This window comes from Sparus aurata, chromosome 15 (assembly GCF_900880675.1).
Source record: "Sparus aurata chromosome 15, fSpaAur1.1, whole genome shotgun sequence".
NCBI classification, from domain to species: domain Eukaryota; kingdom Metazoa; phylum Chordata; class Actinopteri; order Spariformes; family Sparidae; genus Sparus; species Sparus aurata.
The window spans coordinates 18,310,384-18,334,475 of NC_044201.1; the positions used below are offsets into that span (position 1 = coordinate 18,310,384).

General features: G+C 41.8%; 2 protein-coding genes across 4 annotated transcripts in view; one reads left to right on the top strand and one right to left on the bottom strand.

Annotated features, from left to right (window-relative positions):
* Nucleotides 1-21,042, top strand: part of LOC115597189 (stromal membrane-associated protein 1-like) — a 40,441-nt gene extending 19,399 nt beyond the window's left edge. Inside the window, exons 1-4 of one of the 3 annotated variants that reach the window (XM_030442942.1) lie at nucleotides 3,807-4,113; nucleotides 10,002-10,194; nucleotides 14,201-14,439; nucleotides 17,640-21,042. In XM_030442942.1, the coding sequence (XP_030298802.1) occupies nucleotides 4,015-4,113; nucleotides 10,002-10,194; nucleotides 14,201-14,439; nucleotides 17,640-17,786 (678 nt within the window). In that variant the 5' untranslated portion in view covers nucleotides 3,807-4,014 and the 3' untranslated portion in view covers nucleotides 17,787-21,042. Of the gene's footprint in view, nucleotides 1-3,806; nucleotides 4,114-10,001; nucleotides 10,195-14,200; nucleotides 14,440-17,639 lie in introns of those variants that run through there. The other 2 variants (XM_030442940.1, XM_030442941.1) reach the window with 2 other exon arrangements.
* b3gat2 (beta-1,3-glucuronyltransferase 2 (glucuronosyltransferase S)) overlaps nucleotides 20,783-24,092 on the bottom strand; it is a 57,462-nt gene continuing 54,152 nt past the window's right edge. The window contains exon 4 of the mRNA XM_030442937.1: nucleotides 20,783-23,252. Within this exon, the coding sequence (XP_030298797.1) occupies nucleotides 23,166-23,252 (87 nt within the window). The 3' untranslated portion in view covers nucleotides 20,783-23,165. The remainder of the gene's footprint in view (nucleotides 23,253-24,092) is intronic.

Genomic DNA, 24,092 nt, shown 5'->3' on the forward strand with positions numbered 1-24,092 from the left:
GACTATGATGGGATCATTAAGATGCATGTATACACCTTAGTCTGACTAAAATTGGACCGGATTGGATTTCTCATAGTCGAATTAAAGCACCCAGATTATTCGATTGATAGTCGCATTACTCCTGCATGTATACGTTCCAGCGGATCGGATTGGATTTTGTGTTCTGCGCAGGCGCGAGATTTTTCCCCGGGGTCGTGAGCCGGAAGTAGACGGACGGCGGTGGCGGCGTCTTTCCTCCGAAATCACCGCAAGAAAGAGCGGCATTGTGCATCTAGTTTGTGTAATTATCACGTACACCATATACGGAATGTACACAGATGTAAGAGGTCAGCCGGAGGTGTTTCTGTTACCACTAGTTGAAATGGGTATAGCGCCACCTAGCGTACCAGGGTATGACATGCTCCGGCCCAATAATCCGATTTTCTCACCGGCATGTATACTCGGATAATTGCAGTTGTCTGATTGAGTAGCATAGTCGAACTATGGCTGTAATCTGACTAAGCTATGCATGTAAATGTACTGAGAGAGACGGTGAAAAGCACCAGTGTGTGAAGATTTACCACAAATTCACGGCGCCACAGTAGCTCAATCTGTAGAGCATGTGTCCCATGTATAGGGGCTGTGTCCTCGCTGCAGAGGCCCAGGGTTTCGAGTTTGACCTGTGGCCCTTTGCTGCACACCATCCCCCCTCTCTCTCTTTCATCCTGTTTCCTGTCATCTCTCAAACTGTCCCATAGAATGAAGCCATAGAATGTTATCAGCGTAAAAACTGCCTGTGTCTAGTGGTGGATCAACTCAATCAAAGGGACAGGCAGAGGGACAATGGCTCTCTGTCTCAGGGTCTGACTCAACCTTTTGTGTCTGTGGATGCCAACCAGTCTGTAGTCGATTCAACAGCCCGAACTTTTAGCTGGCCTCTGGGAAGAAAAACGGAGAGATGTTAATTTGCATATCCTACCATCATTGTAGAGGTACAAAGCTAACTGAAAATCTTTTTGGCAGACTTTAAGTAACTGTACTTGGTTGCTTTCCACCACTGTTTGTTAGATGAAATCATAACTTATCTGATCCATGGACAGGCATTTGTACTGTTATCAGTCGTTAGATAAAGAGTGACTCGTCCGCTGCAGCAGTGCCAGGCTATCTGTTATGGCCATGGACTGTTACATAGCACTTCATGGACAGCAAGTGATTGCTCCACAGCGGCTGTTTGATAGCAGACAGACTGCTCTCACATGGCTCTCCGCCTGTGGCAGCCCTGTCTGTCTTGTAGACTCTGTTATTTGAATGTCAAACAGGACATATTGTTTCCCCCACGGTCCTCTCTATTCAGAGAAATGGAGTTCACTGCAGCTCTCACAGCCGTGACTGTCTTATTCTCCCTGCGTTAATACACACCAAGGTCGAAACACGTTTCTGACATGTTGCCTTCGAACTCGCCAGGAGAGATCTTGCTCGTCTTCGCCTCGGCCATGTCTGGTGGGATGTACAGACTTTCACTGACATCTCCCACAGCACTCAAAGTGAAGACAGTTATGTGGATGACAACTGCTCCTGCCTTTGGTGTGAAGGTTAACTTGTGTTTGTTTGTCTGCAATCAACAAGTCTTACAAACCAAACGGCGTGTGATCATTTCTGCTTCCTAGAGGAAGACACCCATTGGTCTCTCAGATGTATAATGAGTGCGTCTCCTGAACCCTTTGTTGTGCAGCTTCACGCTCCCACAAGGAAACTCGTAAACTCACTTTGGCAGCACCAACCTTTCCATTTTCAGATAACTTATTTCCTCCCCTATACATACAAGCAGTACACACAAGGGCGCAGTTTTGACAGTCAGCACACATCCAGCTCACCTTGCACAAACACACACACACACACACACACACACACACAGGGGGCTGAATTTGGGATTCAGCAGGCGGATATTGCTTTACAGCTGTGATTAGCTGGGTGCGTGAAGAAAGAGGAAGCTGGCAGCCTGCTGATTCGTGCAGCTATTAACCGGCATCGGGGAGCGCTCGCCTATCTGCGAATACGTCAATTACAAAAATACGATTACAGCCTTGTAGGAGGGGGAGGATTTGTGTTATCCCCAGCTTCTTCCTCTCTCTCTCTCTCCCTCTTGTTTACATACAAACACACACACTCTATCTATACGTTGTCCTCCATCTCTCATTCTCTCATCCATCTAACCCTGAAGGAGGAAAATTTAGTTTTTGATCAATTTAACCAAGAAAACTCAAAAGAATGTAAGAAGAGGCACTGAAAAAAGCGAGAGACGAATGGAAGGAAGGAGAAAGTGTCATGGATGAAACAAAGTGCAGAAGAACAAGTTAGGAAAAGAGGGATGAGTGGGCTGAGAGCAGGTTAGGGGAAGAATGAACAGATAAAGTAAATGTGGAGGATCAGGGCGGGAACAAGGGAAGCACCAACCTTATTTCTGTTCTTTTTCTAAAGCTGGTAGGTTAACGTAGGTCACCCACACTGCAAGTAATCAATAACAGAGGCTTCCGAGTCTAATATGATGAGACAAATTCTGTCCATGCCCCGAACACACGTGTATCAAACTGACGCTGCAGGCTAAAGTGGCAGTTTGTGCGTCATTTGTGTCTGCAAGGTGTGTCTCTCCCTTCACTGCATAGGCTTTTAAGGGAGGATTATGCAAATAATAGGAGACTGATTATGTATTTCACTGGATTTACTGAGGTCACACTGTTTCACACTGTCATATTTGTGTGGAAGATTCACTGCTGCGGAAAAGGAGGCGTAAACATAGTGCAAATGGGATTTACACGCGCCACAAGGAAGATTGTGTTGATGAAAAGAAAACTAAGATTAATTATGAGAAAAAAAGAGTAATTAGGCTCTTATTAAAGAACACAGTATCTGATTACTGTAACACAAGAGTTTTTGTTGTGTTCATCAAACTTGCATTTGAACTTGACCATCAGTTAACGTGGAATCAGTGCCGACTATTGCCAATGTGAAATAGTAGTACAAAGCCTTTTGTGGCTCCAGAGGAAGCTGCATGTAATCTGAGCTGGTCGCCTGCAGTGATGTCACTCAGTGGCTAAGTTGCATTGATGGTAATGTAGGCAGACATTTTTGAAAAGGAAGGAGAATACGTAGAATAAGAGAGGTGATATCTCTGGTTTTGCCGTGTTGATTTTGATAATTGTGTCCATAATGACTTTACCAGTGGTGTAGGAGTGGACTGCTTTTCAAAATCGGGAGCCTTCATCACCCAAACACCAGCTGCAGCCAACATACAAAGCTTCTGATATGCAGATGACTTGGGACAAAGCACGTCTAATCAGAAAGCATCAACAAATAAACAAACAAAATGTATTATTAAGTTGGTAACTTGCATAAGATTGGCAGCAAAGACGATTCAAACTGTTTTCACTGCACTGATTATTTGGGCCAGTTTGGGGCGGCACCACCAGCTGTAAATTCAATATTAAGTTGGAGTCACTTTTTGTGGCATCTTGTCCAGTCACCATCTCTTTTTAGCTCCATTTAGCACCAACTTTTGGCAAGCGTTGGGCCGATAAAATTGAGGTTGCTGAAATATTCAGTTGAGCTGAGAGCAGCTGCAGTTTGGTGATAATTCTTCATAGGTTCATTGCTACAAGTGACTAATTTCACACTAAATGTAGTTATTTATTCTATTGTTATTTAAAAGTTTTAAAAGTTGTGGGCAGGAGTACTCCACATGCATCGAAGCTGTACTAAATGTTCAGTTTTAATTAGGAACAAGATTTCGAACTGGCATGGTTTTTAGTCCAACCAAATTTTGTGCCACGACAGTGTGCTTGTGTTTTTGAGAAATGTACATGGTGCATATCAAAATACATCAGAGACCAACACTACCAAAATGAACATAAATTAGAAGCTTCTGTGCAAGTGCTTTGTGTGCTGTGTTTAAGGACTAAGTAGCACAAAAGAGAGAATGGAACAAGAAACAATAAACAATTGAACGAGGAGTGAGAGAGAGAGTATGAAGGAAGGAGGATGGGAGGAGAAATGAAGCGACGGGGGGAGAGTGATGTACGATTGAAGAAGGCGTGGGTAGAAACAGACGGACGAGTTGAGAAGAAAAAGTCGAGGCAGGTAAAGAGACGATGAGGTAATGAATTCACCAGCAGCTGATTTCTTCGTCATTGTTATGTGCCTCAATCTTTCTCTCATTCCTTCTTTCTGTCATGTTTCCTTACTGGATCCGCTCTCCCTCTTGAATTCAGATTTCCAAGTCGAGCTTTGCTTTTGTTTTCAGTAAATTAGCGCGAATCCTTCAACACACACACACACAAACAACACACACCGACGAGCCTGGTGTGGTTTTTAAAGCCACAGATGGTCTATCAGAGGGGAGTGTATGAGTGTTTCAAGCAGTGATGGAAAACTGTAGGGAGGCAGATCTAGTCTATTGTGTGTGTGTGTGTGTGTGTGTGTGTGTGTGTGTGTGTGTGTGTGTGTGTGTGTGTGTGTGTGTGTGTGTGCATGTGCGTGCGTGTGTGTGTGTTTGGCTGTAGAGGTCTATGAATAGCGACAGTGAGGAAAAGGCTGTCAGAGTGGTAATTCAGAGCTCTGGCTGCACCCATCAACACCAACATTGGCTGAGAAGAATGGAGCCTTGTTGAAGAGACTTTCTATAACACAATGCGCTGCAAGGAGCCACATAGCACATCACACACTATGCAGACGGTATGTGTTGCCCTCCTCTATGAGACTGAGTAAGACAAAAAAAAAGATAGATGCACATATGTGACATACTCTACTCAAATTTCTCATCCGTAAGAAGTGAAGCTAAACCGATCCATCGCTGCATTTTTTACTTTGCGTGCCACCAGTTTGGCTAAGAAATCTGCTGGATCGCTTCTGTGTTCCTTTCAGTGCAATTGGAGCTAATGCTCCTGGAGTGTCTGGCAGTCACAGACGGTGGAATCAGTGAAAGGCCAATAGAAAATGTTTAGTCGTAAGCAACCGCATTCCTGCCTCGAGTCCTCGACTCGTGCCCCAGTGCGAGGTAAAGACCAGTGAATATATATATATATATATATATATATATATATATATATATATATATATATATATATATATATATATATATATGCTGTATATATATATATATGCTGTATATATATATATATATGCTGTATATATATATATATATGCTGTATATATATATATATATATATGCTGTATATATATATGCTGTATATATATATATATATATGCTGTATATATATATATATATATGCTGTATATATATATATATATATATATATGCTGTATATATATATATATATGCTGTATATATATATATAATATATTATATATATATATATATATATAATATATATGCTGTATATGTAAAGTGATTCCCGAACGTTTTTGTATCACCCCATCTAAAGCTAATTGCACCTTGTTAGTGTCACAGGACTGCTGTTCCTGTTCTCCCAGAATGAGTCAGATTCAAAGACCTTTTCGCAACAGATATTTTGAATTTTGTCACAGCATGAAAAGAGCAGGTAGGACTAGTGACATGAACAAAGGCTTCATTACAGCAATTAATACGGTGCAGTATAACAACTTGGTGTTGCTGATTACATTCAGAGTTTCACATGTCCAAATGTCTGCTGGGAAAACAGTCTGCTCAATTTCACTTTCACTCAATCATTATTATTATTATTATTATTATTATTTTAAATTTACAGTAAGTGCTGAGACACATTTTTGGTTTAGTGGAACATTTTCGCTGTGAATTAATGTTGTCAGAAATACCAGATGTGTTTTGTGACACCTGCACTGCTGTAGTGCCCACATCTCCCCTCTTCTCCAGATGTAAACCAATTGAGACGCTGCCGATCCTAACACACAGTAAACAAGCCCAACTATATTTATCTTTTAATAAAACATCTCAAATTTTATGCCCTCAATGTCAATTTCTCCTGATGGTGTCGAAACGTCAATATTTTTCAAGGTATTGTATCGAAGTTTAAAATTCAGGATTGTGCCAACACAACTATGGGATATGCAAAATAATTGCCTTAATTTGGCCTCTTGCACTATCAGTGACCATAAAGCCATAAATCTACATAACACAGTATAGAGCATGTTCCTATCTCGTATTGCGAGTGATAGGTACTCTTATAATTTCTTTTCCATTATGACATTATTGCCTTTGACAGAATAAATACAAACCAGGAATAGACTTTAGTGTTTTAAATATGACAATATGGTTTCTAGAGCAGCAACAATAATGTTTACAACTGCAAAATCACTATAAACTCAATAATATCTCAGTGGTTAACCGACAAGAACTGTCAAAAGAATAAATTATCCTGTAATCAGAATACTGACTGAAGTTTGTAAAGAACTAAGAACATGGTCGTCAGTCAGCATGAGTCCTCTTCCCCTCTGCTGAGGTGATTCACTGCCTGCATGAATTGCTGGTAGAGGGAGGAGGGGCTGGTTTATCTCAGCCAGCAGCTGAGCTCGCAAGAATAAGCCAAATTTTCTACAATGTTCTGTTTTTTTGTCCAACACTTTGCTTTAGCCGAGCTAGCACACTGTGCTTGCTCACAACAGTGGCTGTGGATGAGGGTATGCAGACAGAGCGGGTTAAAGTATTGCCCTCTACGTGTTAACATGTTTATGATTGTTGAACAGGTGTATCGATAATCTATTTGCATTTTTACTTGCAAGGGTTTTACTGCACTCGCAGTAATGAGCGTTGTTGCTGTCAGCTCGAGTACGCTTGAAGTTATCCTCACCCGGTTCACTTCACTGTCTCCACTGGCGCCTCTCTGCTCGGCTGACTTCACTCCCCTTGTGTGCATGTGGAGGCGCTCAGCAGAGGAGAGGCCACAACAATGTGATAATAAATTACACCAGAGCATCCGAAAGTACATATAAAAGAACCATTAATGTCGGAAATTATCAATACAGTCTATTAATAATTTAGCCCCAGGGCCCCTTTTATATCGAGTTTTGGTAGCCTTCCCTACTTAATGCAATGTTAATTACAGTTCCCGCCACCTCTGAGCACTTGTCATTGGTTAACATTCCACATGTTGCCGCGACCTTCCTGAACAACTCTGGATGACGGTCTTACCACACAGGCTCAGAGCCGGTCTGACTCATGGCTGTCCATTCTACAAATGTGACTCCATGAAGGGAGCTGAATGGCTGACGATTACTGCAGTTTGGGGGGGGATTTGAAGTCTGTTAAATGTATTTTTCAACTTTGTGAACAAGCTTAGCAGCAAATAGGCTTAGCTCCTTGATTGAGTCATGTTATATAGCTGGCTGACATCAGACAGATCAGGTGAGGACAGTTTTCCACCTTCTCTCACCTTCTATTCACTCCGGGAGGAAGTATCACGCTAATGTGCTGCAGCTATTAATAGGAAGGAAGCTCCATCCTGCCTCTGTCAACACCCGGCTCACTTCAAGCAGCTTCACTTGAAAGAAAGTGGACCCTGAGAGCGTGCGTGCGTGCTTGTGTTGTGTTGGCATGATTAGCTATCCATTTTTTTCACCACAGCTCTGCTTATTCCTTCATCTGCCCCTCTCAACTTGTCCTCTCTCTTTCCTTCTCTCTCTCTCTCTCTCTCTCTCTGGCTCCTTCTCTGTATCGCTGTTTTCTTTGTTTTGTCCTCCCTACCTCGCTCTCCTCTGTTTTCTTGCATCCTGTCAATTCCCCTCCTACCCCTGTCCTTTTACCTTCTTCATCCCTTTTCTTTCCCTTCTTTGACTTGCTTCCACTCTCCTCCTACATTCTTCCCTCCTCTCTTTCCCCTCTGTCCTTCTGTTATCCCTTCCTCTCTTCCTTTGCCTCCCTGCTCTCCTCCTTCCTGTCCTCTTGTCAAAGGAAGTCAGCAGAGGGGAGCAGAGCTGCCTGCTAAGCAGTTGAGCACAACACACTCACAAACTTCTTTGTTTGTTTGGGTTTGTGTGTGTGTGTGAGTTTGTGCGTGCGTTTTTTGTTTCTGTGTGACTAATAGAATGTGTGATGTTTGTGTGATTGTCCCTTATTCACCTGTTTGTTTGTGTGTGTGTGTGTGTGTGTGTCTGTCAGTGTGTGTGTGTGTGTGTGTGTGTGTGTGTGTGTGTGTGTGTGTGTGTGTGTTGCAGGAGCCACTGTTTATCAAACAGTCTCTCCTTATCTTATTCGTGAAGTCTAGCCGACTATCGCCTCCCCCTTTCTCTCTCCATTCTCTCGCTCTCTCTCTCTCACGCACACATGCATACACACACACACACACACACACACACACACACACACACCTGTACAGAGCTCTTAAGCAGGTGTTACTTTTTTGTCAGCTACATCCATTAGACATAATGGGTGTGCGCCTGAAAGGTTTTTGTAAAAAAAAAAAAAAGGGAAAAATGCATATGAACGAGACTGTGTGTGTGTGTGCATGCGTGCGTGTGTGAGTGTGTGTGTGTGTGTGTGTCCTGTCTGCAGCAGTTCATGTCTACCTCTCTATGCAGCGGCCTAATTAATGTCATCTGTCTCACTTACGGTGACAATACCTCTCCTCTGTTGTCTCCTCCATGCTTTTCTCTCCTTTCCTGTCCTTTATTCAGTTCCTTCCCTTCCCCCCCTTTTTTTATCATGTCTTTTCCGTTCCTCTCTCTCCTGTTTGGCTGCCTTATCTCATCGTTTTCTCATCCCGATACATACAGTATGTATGTTTGAATATACTTCCTGTTTGTATTCTGTTCTTTGTTGCCTATATAGATAATAACGGGCAATTCGTTAATTAGACTTCATGAAAGTCATGAAATGACCAGTCTAAGAGAAACACATCCAAGAATTAAAGGTACAATATGTAAAAATTGGCCACCTGTCAAATTGTATAGAACATGTCAAACAACTGGAGGGCAGCACGTGACCAGAGAAACATAGTTAGCTAGTTACCTCAGTTAGACATGCAGCTAGCTGTTTGGAAAGGGAGCTCATGGACCAATCGAGCCTCTGTGTTTACACTTCTACCACAGGAGCTTTGGACCAGGGCTGGCCAGGGCTGCCTGTTTAGCAAGCGAACTTCAGTAGATATGTGTGTCAAAACTGCTTCTTATTCACCTTTAGTTTAACATTTTTAAGTCTTATGTAGCTTATATATCAAGTCTTGCATATTGCTCCTTTAAGTGTTAAAATGAGTCCCAATAGCTGTCTGATGAGATTTCTAATCCACTTTTAATTGTTAAAGTTCTTGTACAGTTGCATAAACAGTTCATATTTGCAATCCCATCATTAATGAGATAAAAAAACTTTGTAGAAAAACAAAACTGCCTTTTTTTAAAATGGTCAGAAATTCTCACTCACTATTATTGCTTCTGCTTTTACCCTTTTTCATACTAATGGATTATTAATTGCTTGACCTTGCTGTTCTTTCAGGAAGTCTTTAATTTCATTCACAGTAGCTTTACAGCAATTGATTGAACCGTAAAGTTAAGGTTAATTAGTGCACAGTAGTGAGTATAACATGACTCTGACTTTGTACGGTTAGACAGGGTGCATGTATATTGTGTTGACTTAATCACGAGAAGGAAATTAAGGAGTGGGTGAACTTTTTACAACAACACATTAAAATGGAACTGGTTAGGAAAACAAGAGCCTAGCTAACATATGATAAAATATCTTCAATATGTTTTTAATATAAGCCTTTTTCAAATGGCCTGGTCCTCTTTGCTGATAAGGTTAATGAAGACTCCAGCCATCCTTTAGGATTTAATTAGATTTTTCAAGATGATGAAAAACAATTGTAAAAAGATTGAAAAAAAAAATGATGCATCTTATCAGCTCGAGCTCAAAAAATTCAAGCCAGCCCCATATCTGGCATATGCAGCTCTGCATGCACTGTGCTGTAAGGTGACCAAGAACAGGTGCTTTATACACCATCAGATAGAAGTGTGTTTGGGTGAAGCTTTACATATTTCATGACATTTCTCTTCATCCCCCCTCCCCCCCGTGTCCCTGACAGTCTGGTTCCAGTACAGCACCTCAGCAGGCGGACCCCTCCACCTCCTCCTCTGCCTCCTCCTCTACCTCCACCACTACGACCACAAAGGCAGAGCAGAAGAAGCTTTTATCTAAAGACTCCATCCTGTCTCTGTACGCCAGCAGCTCAGTGGGCAGTCAGCCGCAGAGCCAGCAACAGCCTGCTCCAGGACAAGGTAACACACTCATACACACACACGCAGTATCTTTATTAACCCTCTGTCATCCATATTGAATCAGTTGAGCTCAATCGTCCTGTACACCTCCTACATAATTTATGTAGAGAACCAGACAAGCTTAAATGCAGCAGTTTATCTAAACTTTTAAGCACATACTCCTTTAGCGTGGTTAAGATATATTCTGTTCAGCTATAGAAAATAAACAAAGCATGCATAGGCTCATAGTGTTCAAAAATGGCCTTTTGTAAATCTCAGCTGCTCAACCAAAGCTATGGTACTGTAGTTTAAAGCTAATGTGCAACAAACTCCGCCCCCACACCAGGTAGCATCTTACCTATCGAGCATAAAACCTTTTTCTACTCCAAGTGGCGACAAATAAGGTTAATCTTCACTTGGCCTTATCTTGATGGCCTCAAAGGATGTGCTGATGCTCACCGCAAAAAAATCAGCCGGATATCATACAAAAGCTAATCTATAGCAAACAGGGGATTCATGTATGAGCCCTCAGTGTTCAGATGTGTTCAGACCAAATCTAAAACTGCAATTATCAGTATTATTTTAATGTTAACAAATGAAACAGCTATGAAAGTGTCACTGTAAAATTAACCCACAAACAATTACCATCTCACACCTCTGCAGTCCCTATCAGCTTTGCAGTGCATTTGGGCATCATTCATTTAATTGATTTGGTTTTACGACTGGCGACTTAATTGTTTTGGTGCCGTCTCACCACACTCATCAACCTCGTTGCCAGCAGCAGGCCGCCACTTTTACCGAAAAAGTTCTGCTCAATCCACTATTTATTACTGCCCATCACCAAACAGCAGTAAAAACCCAGTTAGCAATTAGCAGGCAGACATCGTGCGACATTTATCGGCTGAAAGTCAAATAGTTTCCTCAGGAGTTGGTGGAGAAAAAATGGTCTTCTCAGATTATTAATCCTGATTATTACTCTGTTGTATGAGTAATAGATAAATTACTGAATGCCAAATAACTTATCATTTCTCCTTCAAACTTTAGTTAGGTCTTTATAATGATCATAAATAGCAGTCAATCAAATGCCAAAAAAGAACCAATCATATTATTTGTTCTAATGGGAGAGCAACCTACCAAGGCTACTGGGAATAAAGCAGAAACATACGTAGGCTATCCTGTCTTCTGGGTCTAATTAACTATCTATCGAACTATTCACTGCAGGGTTAAAGAGAAGTTATTTTCAGCCTAGAGCACTGTGCTTGCACTGCATGGTGGGGACCTGGCTGAATCCCTGCTCAACACAATGTGCTGTTGCGAAAGCTCAACAACAAAACAGAAAAAATGTAATAGTAGATATGCAGTGTGGTTTGTGTATTCCTATCTTTTGCGTCATCTTGTGGCCCCTCAGACTTGCCTTGGGACAGCTGTAGGGTTTGCCGATCCCCAGGTTGGGACAGTTATGGGTTGGTGCAGTTTGAATGCAATACAAAGTAATATAAAACGGATTGTGCCTTGCTCAGTGCTTAGATGTGTTGTACGTGAAGAATGTGAACAAACAGTATACCCATGCTGTGTTTAATAAGCGGGGGGAAAAATATACAGTACCATAACATAAGTGAGACACTCAAACGTAGGTGTTTGTGCACAAACAGAGACACACACCTACACACTTTCACACATACATCAGAGGTGAGATGCATCATAAAAATGGAGGAGAGTGAAGGCAGATGAAAGGTCAGTGTACTGAAAAGCAGGCAGGTCCGCTGCACGCCGCATTTACCGGAGTCCCAATGCAGCAGTAAAAATAGAGAAGTGTCTGCAGGTTCACACTCATCTCACAGTTATTATGTGGAAAGACTGAAGTGCCAGGGCTGTTTATGTGTGTGCGTGGGGGTGGATATTCGTGAATACAGTATACACACATACGTCGTCCTGAACATGTTCGGAGTGTGTGGGAAAGCATAAGCGGTACATGTTTTCTGAATGGTAGAGGGTAGGCAGCAGATTTGTACAGCAGCAGTTTGTGCATATTGATTATACTGCTGCATGATTACACTGATGTATAGAGGATTAGGAATGGAAATCCAGATGAAGGGCTTTCTGCTACCTTATTGTCCGCTCTGAATCCAAATAAATGCTGATGGAGATCAAAGCCAAGAGAACTGTGCCAGGCTAAATGCCCCAAATCACAGACTGTGTGTGTGTGTGTGTGGATGGGTGGAGATGTGATCTCTGGAAGGGGGATGTAGCTCTTACTGCAGCTTATACCAAAATGATCAAATTACACAGGAGTTACAAAATATTTCCAACATTTTTGCTTTGAGTCAGGGATGTTAAAACTTTGAGACATGGTAGGACAGAGTCGGGCAATATGATGTGCAGACTTTTTTTGTAGATTTTGGCAATACCGTTTCCCAGATCCCCAGTACAAAGTCTGGCTAATGTCCGATCAAGCATTTGTCTGGAGAATTCACAGTGAGCGAGCGGGCGTGGGAGTGCAGTTGCTTCATACTCTCATCGACTGTATATCGCTTTTCTGCTCTTTCGTTGATGTTGCGGATACGTCCAGCTACATGTGGTTTTGATATCGATGCATAAACAGCCATCATTGCTAATGAGTCCTCCAACTTCTGCATTCTTTAGTCAGGCGCCTATGCCTTACCCTCACCAAACAGAGTATTTCTCGTGGCTGAGAATACATCTGAAACAATCAATCTCCTGTTGCGTGCTACAAGGCAACTCAAGACAAAGTCCCGAAAGTACCTGATTCTGAGAAAACAGCTTTAGTTTCTCTTCTGTATGTTTAGGGCAGGCTGGCAAATCAAGTCTGGTTTCTCATGTGATCTTGGGGATCCGGCTGCCTTGGTAATGTGATTTGAGCAGCAGAACTCACGTAAAGCCTCTCGTAGAGGTATCATTTTGAAAGTATTTCAGTTTCAAGGTCCAAATAACGGAAGAATACTCAAATGTGATAAAGTGCGGCACAATGTGGTTGTTTAAACCATTTCTTAATTGAATTTAAGAACACTTACTGTATAGGGAAACATACTGTTACTGTGATACAACATTATTTATCCCATGAAAGGAGATATTGGCCATATTGCTCACCACTGTGACAGGGACTGTGCCTAAAGAAGCCATATTTCAGTATCAGATGGTAGACTCAAACATTTTGTACATGCAGTCACTACAGCTCTCCACTCAGTACAAATCTGATAAATTCATGTTTTATTTTGCCACTTATCACATCCCGTCAGTGGTCTCATGCAGCGCTGACGTGCAAATGGATTTATGGGTGATGTACTTTCTTAGAAATATGATGTTCTGCAGCTTCAGATTCATCTTTAGATGCAGCAATAAAAACAAGCATTTTTGCTTTTTGGGCGTGCTGATCTTTTACCCAGTCAAACAAACTTCTGATGTGGTTGTTTTGATGTTTTTGGACTGGACTTGCATTTTCTTTATCGCTTTTCCAGTCTACTGACCGATCAAAGCGTTTTACAACATTTGTCACATTCACCCATTCACACACACATTGATGAAAGAGGCTGCCATGCAGGGTGCCGACCTGCTCATCAGGAGCCTTAAATTGCTCCTGACGAGCAGGTCGGCACCCTGCATTGCAGCTCTACCTCCTGAGCTACAGCCGCCCCGACCGGGCATTTACGCTCATTATGAAATTATTCATGCATGTATTTCAAGCTGCCTCAAGATGTTAGTCCAAGTTGATTTTGAAGCCGTGTTTAAAGTAGAGTTGACTCATCAGGGCTAACCTCGGTGCCAAATGCGTGGCAATATTTGTGGCTGCCTTGCCATAAAAGTCACCTTCTGTTGTGCTAGTTGAGTGCTTTTAATGTGTGTTTGGAAAGTGAAGAAAAAAGGCAGAGGCTTTTGTTAATGAGATGAAATTATGAATATTAAATTGCTGCATGTCCTGTGACTCTTCAAATTTGTCAGGAATGATGGACTCCGCCACTAAAAATACAAGATAGGCACTTATCTTCGCCATTGTCGTTCTTTTTTCCAGCAGGAATGTACATAGGCCAGCCCCAGATGCAGTTCACTCCGCAGGGTTTTGCTCCAGGGATGGGTGGACCCATCCCGCCCACCACCATGATGGGCGGAGGGGCCATGATGTCAGGCGTGGCTATGCCCAACGGCGGCTACATGGGCATGCAGCAGCAGGGCGCGATGCCAGCCAACCAAGGGCAGAACATGTACAGCATGCAGCAAGGACAGCAGCAAGGACAGTGGAATATGAGCCAGGTAACACTCGGGACAGACAAATATATATTATACATCTAACACACACTCAGGATGAGGTGCTTAATTAATTTCATGGTGATAATGAACTCATTTGAACATTTTACTGATTGTAATTCCACTCCAGTTTCTCTGCACATTACGTTTTTTTAGAATAACTTACATTTAGTTTTCTAGTAACCTTAATAAAGATGTCATAAATATATTGTTTTTTCCTGTGGCACACCACCTGTGAAATAGTTTTATTATCCCGATCGTAAAAGCTGATATATGATTTCACACACAAGGTAATTTTGTGCAGCTTTAATCATCAATTTAATCTTTTTTATATCGTCAAAATTATGTTCTGCCCAGCATCATGAATTGATCAGCGCGTACCAACATTTGGCTCATTTCTTGATTTGTCGAGGATGGTGATAGAGTCTTTTAAAAACCTAAAACCAGCCCAGAGTGGAGATGAGTGTTTTAGACAGAGGAGGAATACAGAGCTGCAGTACAGGGAAGGCTAAGAAAACTGATGTGTTTTTGAGCACTAAAGCATATAAATCTATTCTAGTAGTAACCTAAAATAAAACTATGAACCTGTGAATGAGCATATGTCTCTTTCAAAATAATGTGAACATCTTTTTTGAGAGTAATCATACGTAATCATGTTCAAATCTTCAGTGTTTTTATTTAAATGAACAAATAAACAATTGACTTTGGCCAGTGGGATTAGACCAATATACCGTATGGGGCCAGTATTGGTCCTGTAGTTAAAATCCAAGCTGCTCGACTCCACCTTCCCAACCTCTGATAGGACAGACGTGATGTGTTTGATTTGAAACAAACAGCTCTGTATTCCTCACCTCAGTTCTTCCTTGTTGGACGCTCAGCAGCAACAAGCAGTGCTCACTACTCACGGAGTGGATTTACAGATTAAAGTAGTTGTGTGCTAGTCACAGCAGCTCTGTCAACAGGTCAATGGGTTCTGTCCTTACCTTTGTGGACTGTGTCTTATGCCTCATTTACACCTGGTATAAACATACAACACCATCTGTATGAGCTCTGTTTGTATTTCCTCTAAAGAGGAACGGTTCCTCTGTTTCCCCTTTAAGAAAATAGGTTTTGAATGTATCCATACTGAGGCGGTGTCATTCAGACTTTTCAGCTTCAGCTTCAGTTTGCCACGTGTCATTCTTGAATCTGGATCAAACTTGCCGATATTTAAAAATAAAGCTCCCAAAAGTCAAGTGCAGTCAAGTTTATTTATTTAGCCCATAATCACACATTTGTCTCGAAGAGCTTAACATTTTTTTTTGCCGATTAAGGATTTAATCAAGCAAGACATTAATTATCAAGTGCAACAAGGACGCTGTTGATAAAAAAAACAGCAGCCAAGTTAAATTAAAGCTAATTGTATGTTTAAGTAGTCTGTCAGTCAACATTAATATCAGATCATGCACTGTATGCAAGTACATTGTAGGAAAATGCATATCTGAGTCATTAGCCTCAAGAAATCTGTCTGACGAGGCTGCAAACGAGAATACAGTTAAACTACTGATTCACAGGAAACTCTTCTTTTAACCTGTTAGGAGGCATAATCATCTATCAGCCACTGTTTCTGCACTTTACGCTTCACTAATAAAGCAGCAAAATAAATTTGCCCTGAACATCCATGAAACCCTAAGAATGCTTGGCAACATGTATTCATTCGAATAGTTCACAGTAATGGAATTAATTACAATTAATTACAATAAATCATTAAATTAATTAATGAATCAATTAATATTTCCACTAGATTTCATTTTCTCACAACCACATTCTGATTCTGTTGTAGTATTAATGTAGTTCTGTCTTCATCTAAAAGTTATTTGGGCCAGCATAAAAAAGTGAGACCCACAGATCTAGTCAAATACTGTAGCTTCAGAGCTGAAAAACATACAGTACTTTTATAGATATTTTGACTGCAGATTCTCACAAGAAGGATCATTTTAATTTCCTTGAAAGGTTTTTATGTAAAAGTGTTAATATTCATTGCACTCAAGGATAAGATATTACTCTTTCATTTACATTCGGGGGAAAATAGCGACTGACTGTTACATCACATTCAGTTTTATTTCATCAGCATATATTTGTACTGTGTTGGCTTCACATATTATTTTACAATTTCACACTTTTCAAAACTAATTTAACATGAATGTGTCCAGAGTTGAACTCACTGAATGACCCTATATTTCTATTTCGTTTTTAAAAGCAGGTGGTTCTCACCCAGGTACTCTAGCTTTTTACTGGAGTGTTTTTCATAACAGTGTTTCTTCGTTCCCATGATTTCCACAGGTTGTTTGTTTAAAAACAATCATCTGTTTGAATAACAGACATACTGTCTCTATGTGAAAATATGTAAAACACTATAACTGATGAGAGCTTCCAGCTGTGTCTATACTGGATCTATACTGGGAGGCTTGTCAGCACATCTGTTTCAGAGTTTTCTAAGTTAGTTACCTGCTGCTCAAACACACACCGCTTATACACACTCCTTATCATACTCTGTGTGTGTGTGTGTAGGTTTGCACTCGGCACTCAAAACTGTAGTCAGCGTCTTGACAGCAGGGAAGGTTAATGAGAGATCATAAATCACACACGCACACACACATCACCACATTTGAACCATCAAAGTGGGAGGTAGATGACGAGATGTGTAAGTGTGTATTGTGTAGAAAGACGTAATGGAATGGTGAGCTGATGAACGAGCACTTGGTCGCACATACGTCCGAGCTTACCTGACATATATGCATAGCCACACATACGCACACACACCTACTTATACACACACTTACCCACAGCTCTCAGATGACCAGATAAGTGAGTAGCGCTGCACCAAAGCATATTAATAATGGATAGGACAGGATGGGAGGAGGAGTAGGAGAGGTAGATGGGAGGCATGGGGTGAGGAGTTGGCAGGGGAATAGGGAAGCGGGGAAGTGGTGGGAGGGAGAGAGGGCAGGGAGCAGGAGCAGCCAAAAGCCTTTAAGAACAGGGGTGAAAGCAAAAAGTGAGTGTTGGAGGCAGGGGAGTCGAGGTAAAGGATAGGGAAGCAGCCGCTGTGCTCACAGGAGGAGGGAATAACTGTCTATTTTTGCTCTGATGAATTCTTAACCGACTCACCGACCCCCCCCCCCCCATCTCTCTCTTACCCCCTTCGCTTTTATTTTCTCACCCAGATGACCCAGCAGATGTCAGGCATGAACGTGAGTGGTGGAGGGCCAACGCCAGCCACTTTGAGCCAATCAGGAGCCCCAGCGGCTGGTTGGCCCGCGACGTCACCGGCCACTTCCGGCCAGACCCTCAGCACTCAGCTGTGGAAGTGACGAGAAGAGGCTCCAGAGGATGATTGGGGGGATTATGGCAATAAAAATAAAAAAAACGACCCGCCACCCACCTCCTCAGCATAAACAACGCACAGCGGGGGTAGTCTGACTGCCCCTTCCAAACCTGACACACCTTCACCATGGTTCCTTTAAGAAAAAAAACAAAACAAGATGACATCACAGTGGATGGAATGGAAAGAAAAAGAAAGACTGGCAGCTGTCGTTTCCAGTCTTTGCTCATCCTTCTGCTTCATTTTTGATTTCCTTTAGTCGTCGTTGTCTGAAGAAAGAGACAAAAAACAGCAGAATCGACAACAAGAAAAAGCTGCTGGACCAATAACGCAGAGTGTCTATTCTAGTGATATGATATCATTACCAAAATGGGTAGTTAGTGAATAGTCTTTCAATACCTACAATAGATATGGCTATTTTGTGGTTGGTCTATGCTACCCTGTCCTCTCTCCCTCTCTCTGCTGTGTTTATTGTAGCCCTCCCTCTCCCCTCCCTTCCCTTCCTCTCCCCTCTCCGTAGGGCGAGCAGAGCCTCGTAGCAGATAATCGTCTGAACAGTACTGTATTTATGTGAATAAGATGTGAACCTTCCTCTTTGCAGAGCCATACGAGAGAGGTCGACGCTTTTCTCTCCATCACTCCTTGGAAGGGAAACATATGGAGATCAGGTTCTCCAGCTCTCTCTTCTTTCAAGTTACTTTGACTGACACGGGCTCAAAGCTGCTTAAACAGTAGATGTTACTTTGCACTGATTCAGCGAGTCATTGTTCTGTAATTTGACCATTTTCCAAACAAGGAAGTCTGAAACATTCAGAGTATTAAGTCAAACAGTGTCTCATTACAACCGCTTGTAATTTTTTCCCCACCCTGCAGTCAGTGTAAGAGTTTCTCTACAGTAAAGATCGTACACACCAGTGGTTCCTAACCTTTGGCTTGGGTCGCAAGATGGACATGAACGATTCAAAGATGAACAAAATAATCTTGTTTTTTTATTAATTTTCCCTGAATTTTTGCTTTTGTATACTGACATATTGGAGAACCTTGGCTCCAAGGATTTTATAAACCATTTAGCACTTGTTAGAAAATGGAACATCACTCTTTGAATTTCTGCCTGCTCAGTTCACTTCAAACTGTTACGAGGGATCGCAAGTAGGGCCGGGCAATACAGCCAAAAAGTAACAACATGGTACGACTAAAACTATACTGAAACATCAGTATTTCAAGGCCTAAATGTGCAAATCATTAACAAATAACTGCACCATCTGCGGGAATCTCATGCAAATTCAAACAATCTAGATTGGCCGGAACAACCAGGTACCAGAATTTGCAATTCATTCATTTGTAAATTTTGATCAGCACTGTTTTACCGTGTGATCAGGGTCTTCTCAGCCTCCATTTTTTACAAGTAACAGCTCACTCAGATATGCATCTTAAAAAACGCCAGCGAAGTAAAGTTTAGCATTGTTCATTTGTGTATACGACCAATACTGTAGTGAAACAGGTTCCCATTGAACACGCAGCCATGACACTGGTATTGATCTGTCCACTTTTCTGTTTGTTAGAGAGCTAATAGCCACATGTTCAAAAATGTCAGCAGCACACACATCCAGCTAACTGATCAGCTAGTATTGGCTGAACAAAGCGATAAAGGCCTCCTTCATCGCACTTGCACAGCCTCTCTTCCAACAACATGCAAAGTATCTCAACAACGAACAAAAACCAGGAGCTTCGAGTGTGTGGTGTCTGTTTTAATTCCAGCCCTGTTGTAGATGCAATGTCTGAATCTTGAGATGCAGTCCGAAAAACTACAGTATTCATGTAGCGGTATGAGGGTCTGCTGTTACTCAAGACAGCTATCTGCTATTCTACACTTAGGCTGAAAATATCATTTTTGGGAATGTTGTAATAATTCAGTGTTGCAAACATTTTTCACATAAAACACAAGAAATAAAATGTTATCAGTTTATTTCCTTGCTTTAGTTGAGAGTAGACGTTCCTTTGAAAAGGAGTAAAGAGAGTCGAAAGCAGTTGGGAACCACTGATAGTATATACGAGCAAACAGTATACTGGCTGTGACAACACTGGCCAGCTCAGTATCTATAGTTTTATCAACCAATTGAATTAATTGATCCTACCCTGTTTCTCATACTGCTCGCTGCTTAAAAACATCCTAAAACTCCAAATGTCTCCTCCTCCTTCAAGTCTCTGTAATTGCCAGGCGTCCCCCGGCTCCCCGGGGTGTCTTTGGTAGCTATGCTGTGGTGTTTTGAAGTGTTTTAAAACCAAACGAGCCGGGTTTGCTGGAGACTGGGCTCCGACCCAGTTACGACATTCCTTGTTGTTCAAATGTACCATTTCCCCGAGGCAAATGTTCGTGCTGCTGGAATCACAGCGGTTTGTCTTTTTCTGCACTTTAAATAGCAGAGCAGGTACTGTATCTCTCGCTGTGTTGTGGTTGCGTCTCTCAGATCGTTGTCAGGCAACAGCAGAGATGAGTGAGCAGTTCACTTCCAACAGTTTTCTGTCTTTTAAGAACTGGATAAATGTGACCCCCCCCAAAAAAATGTTGCTCCCTTAATGTATGACGCTGTAACTGTATGTTTCTGCCATCCGCCATCTTTTATTGTGGTGTTTTGTTGTGTGCAGTACAAGAGAAGCACAGTTAGTCTGAAGCAAATAAACCTGGACGACCAATCACAGGGCTAAACTGGAGCGGACGGTGCTAGCAAAAGGGGACCTGTATGAAAAAATGCTGGATGGGTCCCATCACTACTGTCCTGTTCTTGTTTCGTGGGAGTGAGAACAGAGGAGGAATGAGCGAACACACACTTACTCATGTGCACACAGAGTTACGATCACACTGCCAAGCGCCAGCGCAGAGATTCATGTCCGTATACACAGAGTCCCCCTGCCATGCAATAACTGTTGCACTCTCTCACACACATGTGGTTAGTGTGAAGAACACATCATCATGTTCAACAAATCTACTGTCCTCCAGGTTTATTTCCGATGTGTTTACATTTTCTGGTGCCTAGTACAGAGAAAAAAAAAAAAAAAGAAAGTGTTTTCCGTGCATTAAAAAGATATACAGGAATTTTTCTGTGTTTCATCTTTGTCCAATGACTCTTTAACTGTAAATGTACCGTTTTATCTTTTTTGGAGTTTCTTTTGTTTGCTCCTTTTTTTCCCCCCCGTTTCCAAGTTTTACAAGAGGGTCATTTGAAAATAAAGGCTGTTGAATCCTGGATTTGATCCTGTTTTTTTTTTATTTCCCGCGTTCACATCGCACACCAACACAGTCCACCCTAAACCTCAGTCTTCGTGACAAAACCTCCGGTAACATGCTCTGAAGGAAATTGGTGGCGGCCTGTCTGATGTGCTCTTTTTTTACCCCCGTCTGCTCAATCCATTCCTTTTTGTTCCTCTGCCGGCAGGTGCGTTTACGTGTGAGGCAGGTTTTCTTTGTTGTCAGCCCAGAGACTACATTAAAGACGGCAGCTTGTCACGAGAGATGTTACTTGCGACTTTGCGTGGGCCATTTCCAAACCTGATCACATACTTCACATACATAGAGAATATGAGGAGGACAAAGGTCGTTCCAGTCCATTATAAATGAGCAGTTCAGGATGATGTAATTATAGAGCATTTATGCTATAATAAGTCTTTACCACATTAAGTCTGACATGTAATTCATTTAAACAAAGAGGACCAGAGCTGGAAAATCTAGCAGCTTGTGTTAGTCACTCATTGGCATCTTACAGGTACGAGCCAGCATGAAAACATGAAGAGGGCATTTACCTTCATCAACAAACAGACCTGAAACCTTTAACAGACGATAAACGGAGGGAAAAGCTGATGCAAAAAAATTTCCATTCCAACATTTTTATCTGCTCAGTGAGAGATACGTAGACGAAGTCAGAAGTATTGTTTGGGACAAATAGTTCAATGTCCTGGGAAACACTTGCCATATTTCAGTAAGATGAGAAAAACGATACCAATTTTGTGTGCAAGTACAGAGCTGGAGTTTGGGTTGTGGTTAACGTAGCTTAGCTTAGCATGTGAAAAAAAACAACCAGCTTGGCTCTCTCTGAAGTTCAAAAATACATGTACCAACACCTTTAAAGACGTAGCTTGTAAGATACGGCCACCTGTCGATGGTAGCTCCGAAAATATAAGGGGCAGCATATCACCAGAGTTACGGACGACGGCTGCTCACTGTACTTGTTAAATTGTTAGCTATCTCTGGCTGTAGCTACTAGCCGCCGCTTCTAGCAAGTCAGCTCAAACAGCCATACCAGGACTGTGAGGACAGGAGGTGACTGCAGAAAAGACAAACCAAGACCAAAAGTTTTAGGCCTCGTTCTTGTTGACTTAACTGTTCCATCATGAGCTTAAAAAGCAATTAAGCTTGTCTTAGTCCAGTAAAAGAGAGACACTTGACACAAAGTGATATCACAGGTCTGGACGGGCAGGGCTAGCTGGTTATCAACACAGCACATCGACGTCTTCGACATAACGTCAACACCGTTGTTTCTTCACATTCAGCTGATGATGTTAAGTTCATTTTTTGAACGTTTTAAGCTAAAAATTCTAGCTATATCTTACAAATTGCCACACTTGAGTTATTAACATATTGTACGTAGTGGTATGCTAGCTCACTGTCGCTGCGCACAGCTGTTGAAGTAGGCTAGCCAGTAAAATGAATAAGGTTGAAGTTTGAATTAACACAACTTGAATGAAGTTGTGTTAATGTGTAGCTACTGGTGCTGGTAGGCATATTCTTGGTGAGGGCCAGGCTGGCTGTTGACGGTCTTTTATGCTAAACGCTAACGGTATCCTCCTGATACCTGCCTCCTATGCACAGATGTGAAATTGGTATAAATCTTCTTAGCTGCTTAAAGAATCAGCGTGTCACGACAGCTGTCGTAAGAAGTCGGCAGTTACCTGGACCACAAGTCTGGTTTGTATGGTAATTATAGGTATCACAGTTCATTTGACAATCATGTATTAATGATTAAAAATGACATTGATGATTCACATGGCACTTTTCAAACAAGCGACATATTTTTTTTTAACATTTGTACTTTTTTTTACATCAGCAGGCCGTGGATGGAGGAAACACACAGTCAGAGTCATCCCAGGTTATCACACAAAGATATTCAGTGCTGTCCAGTCCTGACAGAGCACGTTTGACAGACAGCCAGAAGTCTTGAATCATGCAGCTCCTCAGAGTCTGTGTTCGCCGTGAACAGATTTATTAGCCCGATAAGGAGAGAAAGCAGGGGGCTGCCATTAGTCCCAGCCAAGAGATGATGGCCAGCCACAATCAGCTTCTGGTTCTAGGATCCGCTGCTCAGCTCCCTTCTTTTCACACCTCGATCACCACAGTGTCTTTCCGATGTTTGGGCTCATTTGCAAGGTGTGGTTTCTCTGTGCGAGTGTGCCAAACCAGCACCTGAAAAAAGAGAAGGAGAGGGGTGAGAAAATCTGCTGACAGTGGAAAATGCTTGGGAATAAATAACGAATGAACAGGCTGTTATGCTTGGATAAATACAGCACAGATGCAGGTGGTTGGCAAAGCTAAACTGAGCCATGTAAGACCAAAGACTCAGGTTGATATTGTTTGGATTAAATCTGCTGATAGCTGATATTTTGTGCCCAAGAATTTTTTGTGTGTGTGTCAGAGCAGAAAAATGTCTGAAAAAGCTTTTAAAAAATCATGAGGATGGCGCGCAGGTGGTCGAGTGGTTAGTGCGCATGCCATATAAGCAGCCGACCCCGGTTTGATTCCGGCCGGAGGTCCTTTGCTGCATGTCACCTCTCTCGCCCATATTTCCTATCTGTCTGCTGCTTAATAAAGGTGTCTATGCCATAAAAAATATTAAAAAAAAAAAAAAATAATCATGAGGAAACACTGAAAGTGACACTAAAAACTGTAGATTACAGGCCATTTAGGTTTTTTATTGTTTTATAGTAAATCTTTATGACCAGCGTAAACTATCTTCACAGGGTACCTTGTGTTGAAATAAAGGAATGAGGCAACAAGAAGGATCATTTTCAAGCTGTCAGATTATTGGACTAAACCCAAAGACGACCTCACCTATTTGGACATTAAAACAAATGTAGACTGCAAGAAATATGATCCAAACTGTACCATGTATAAATGTTCTCCACAGTTTATAGATGACTTACTTTGTTCACCTTTGACCTGCAGTATTTAAACAGTCCACCAGTAAAATGAGGGATTAAGTCACCCGTCACATTGTTATTGCTGATTTGTTCATCACTTGCATTT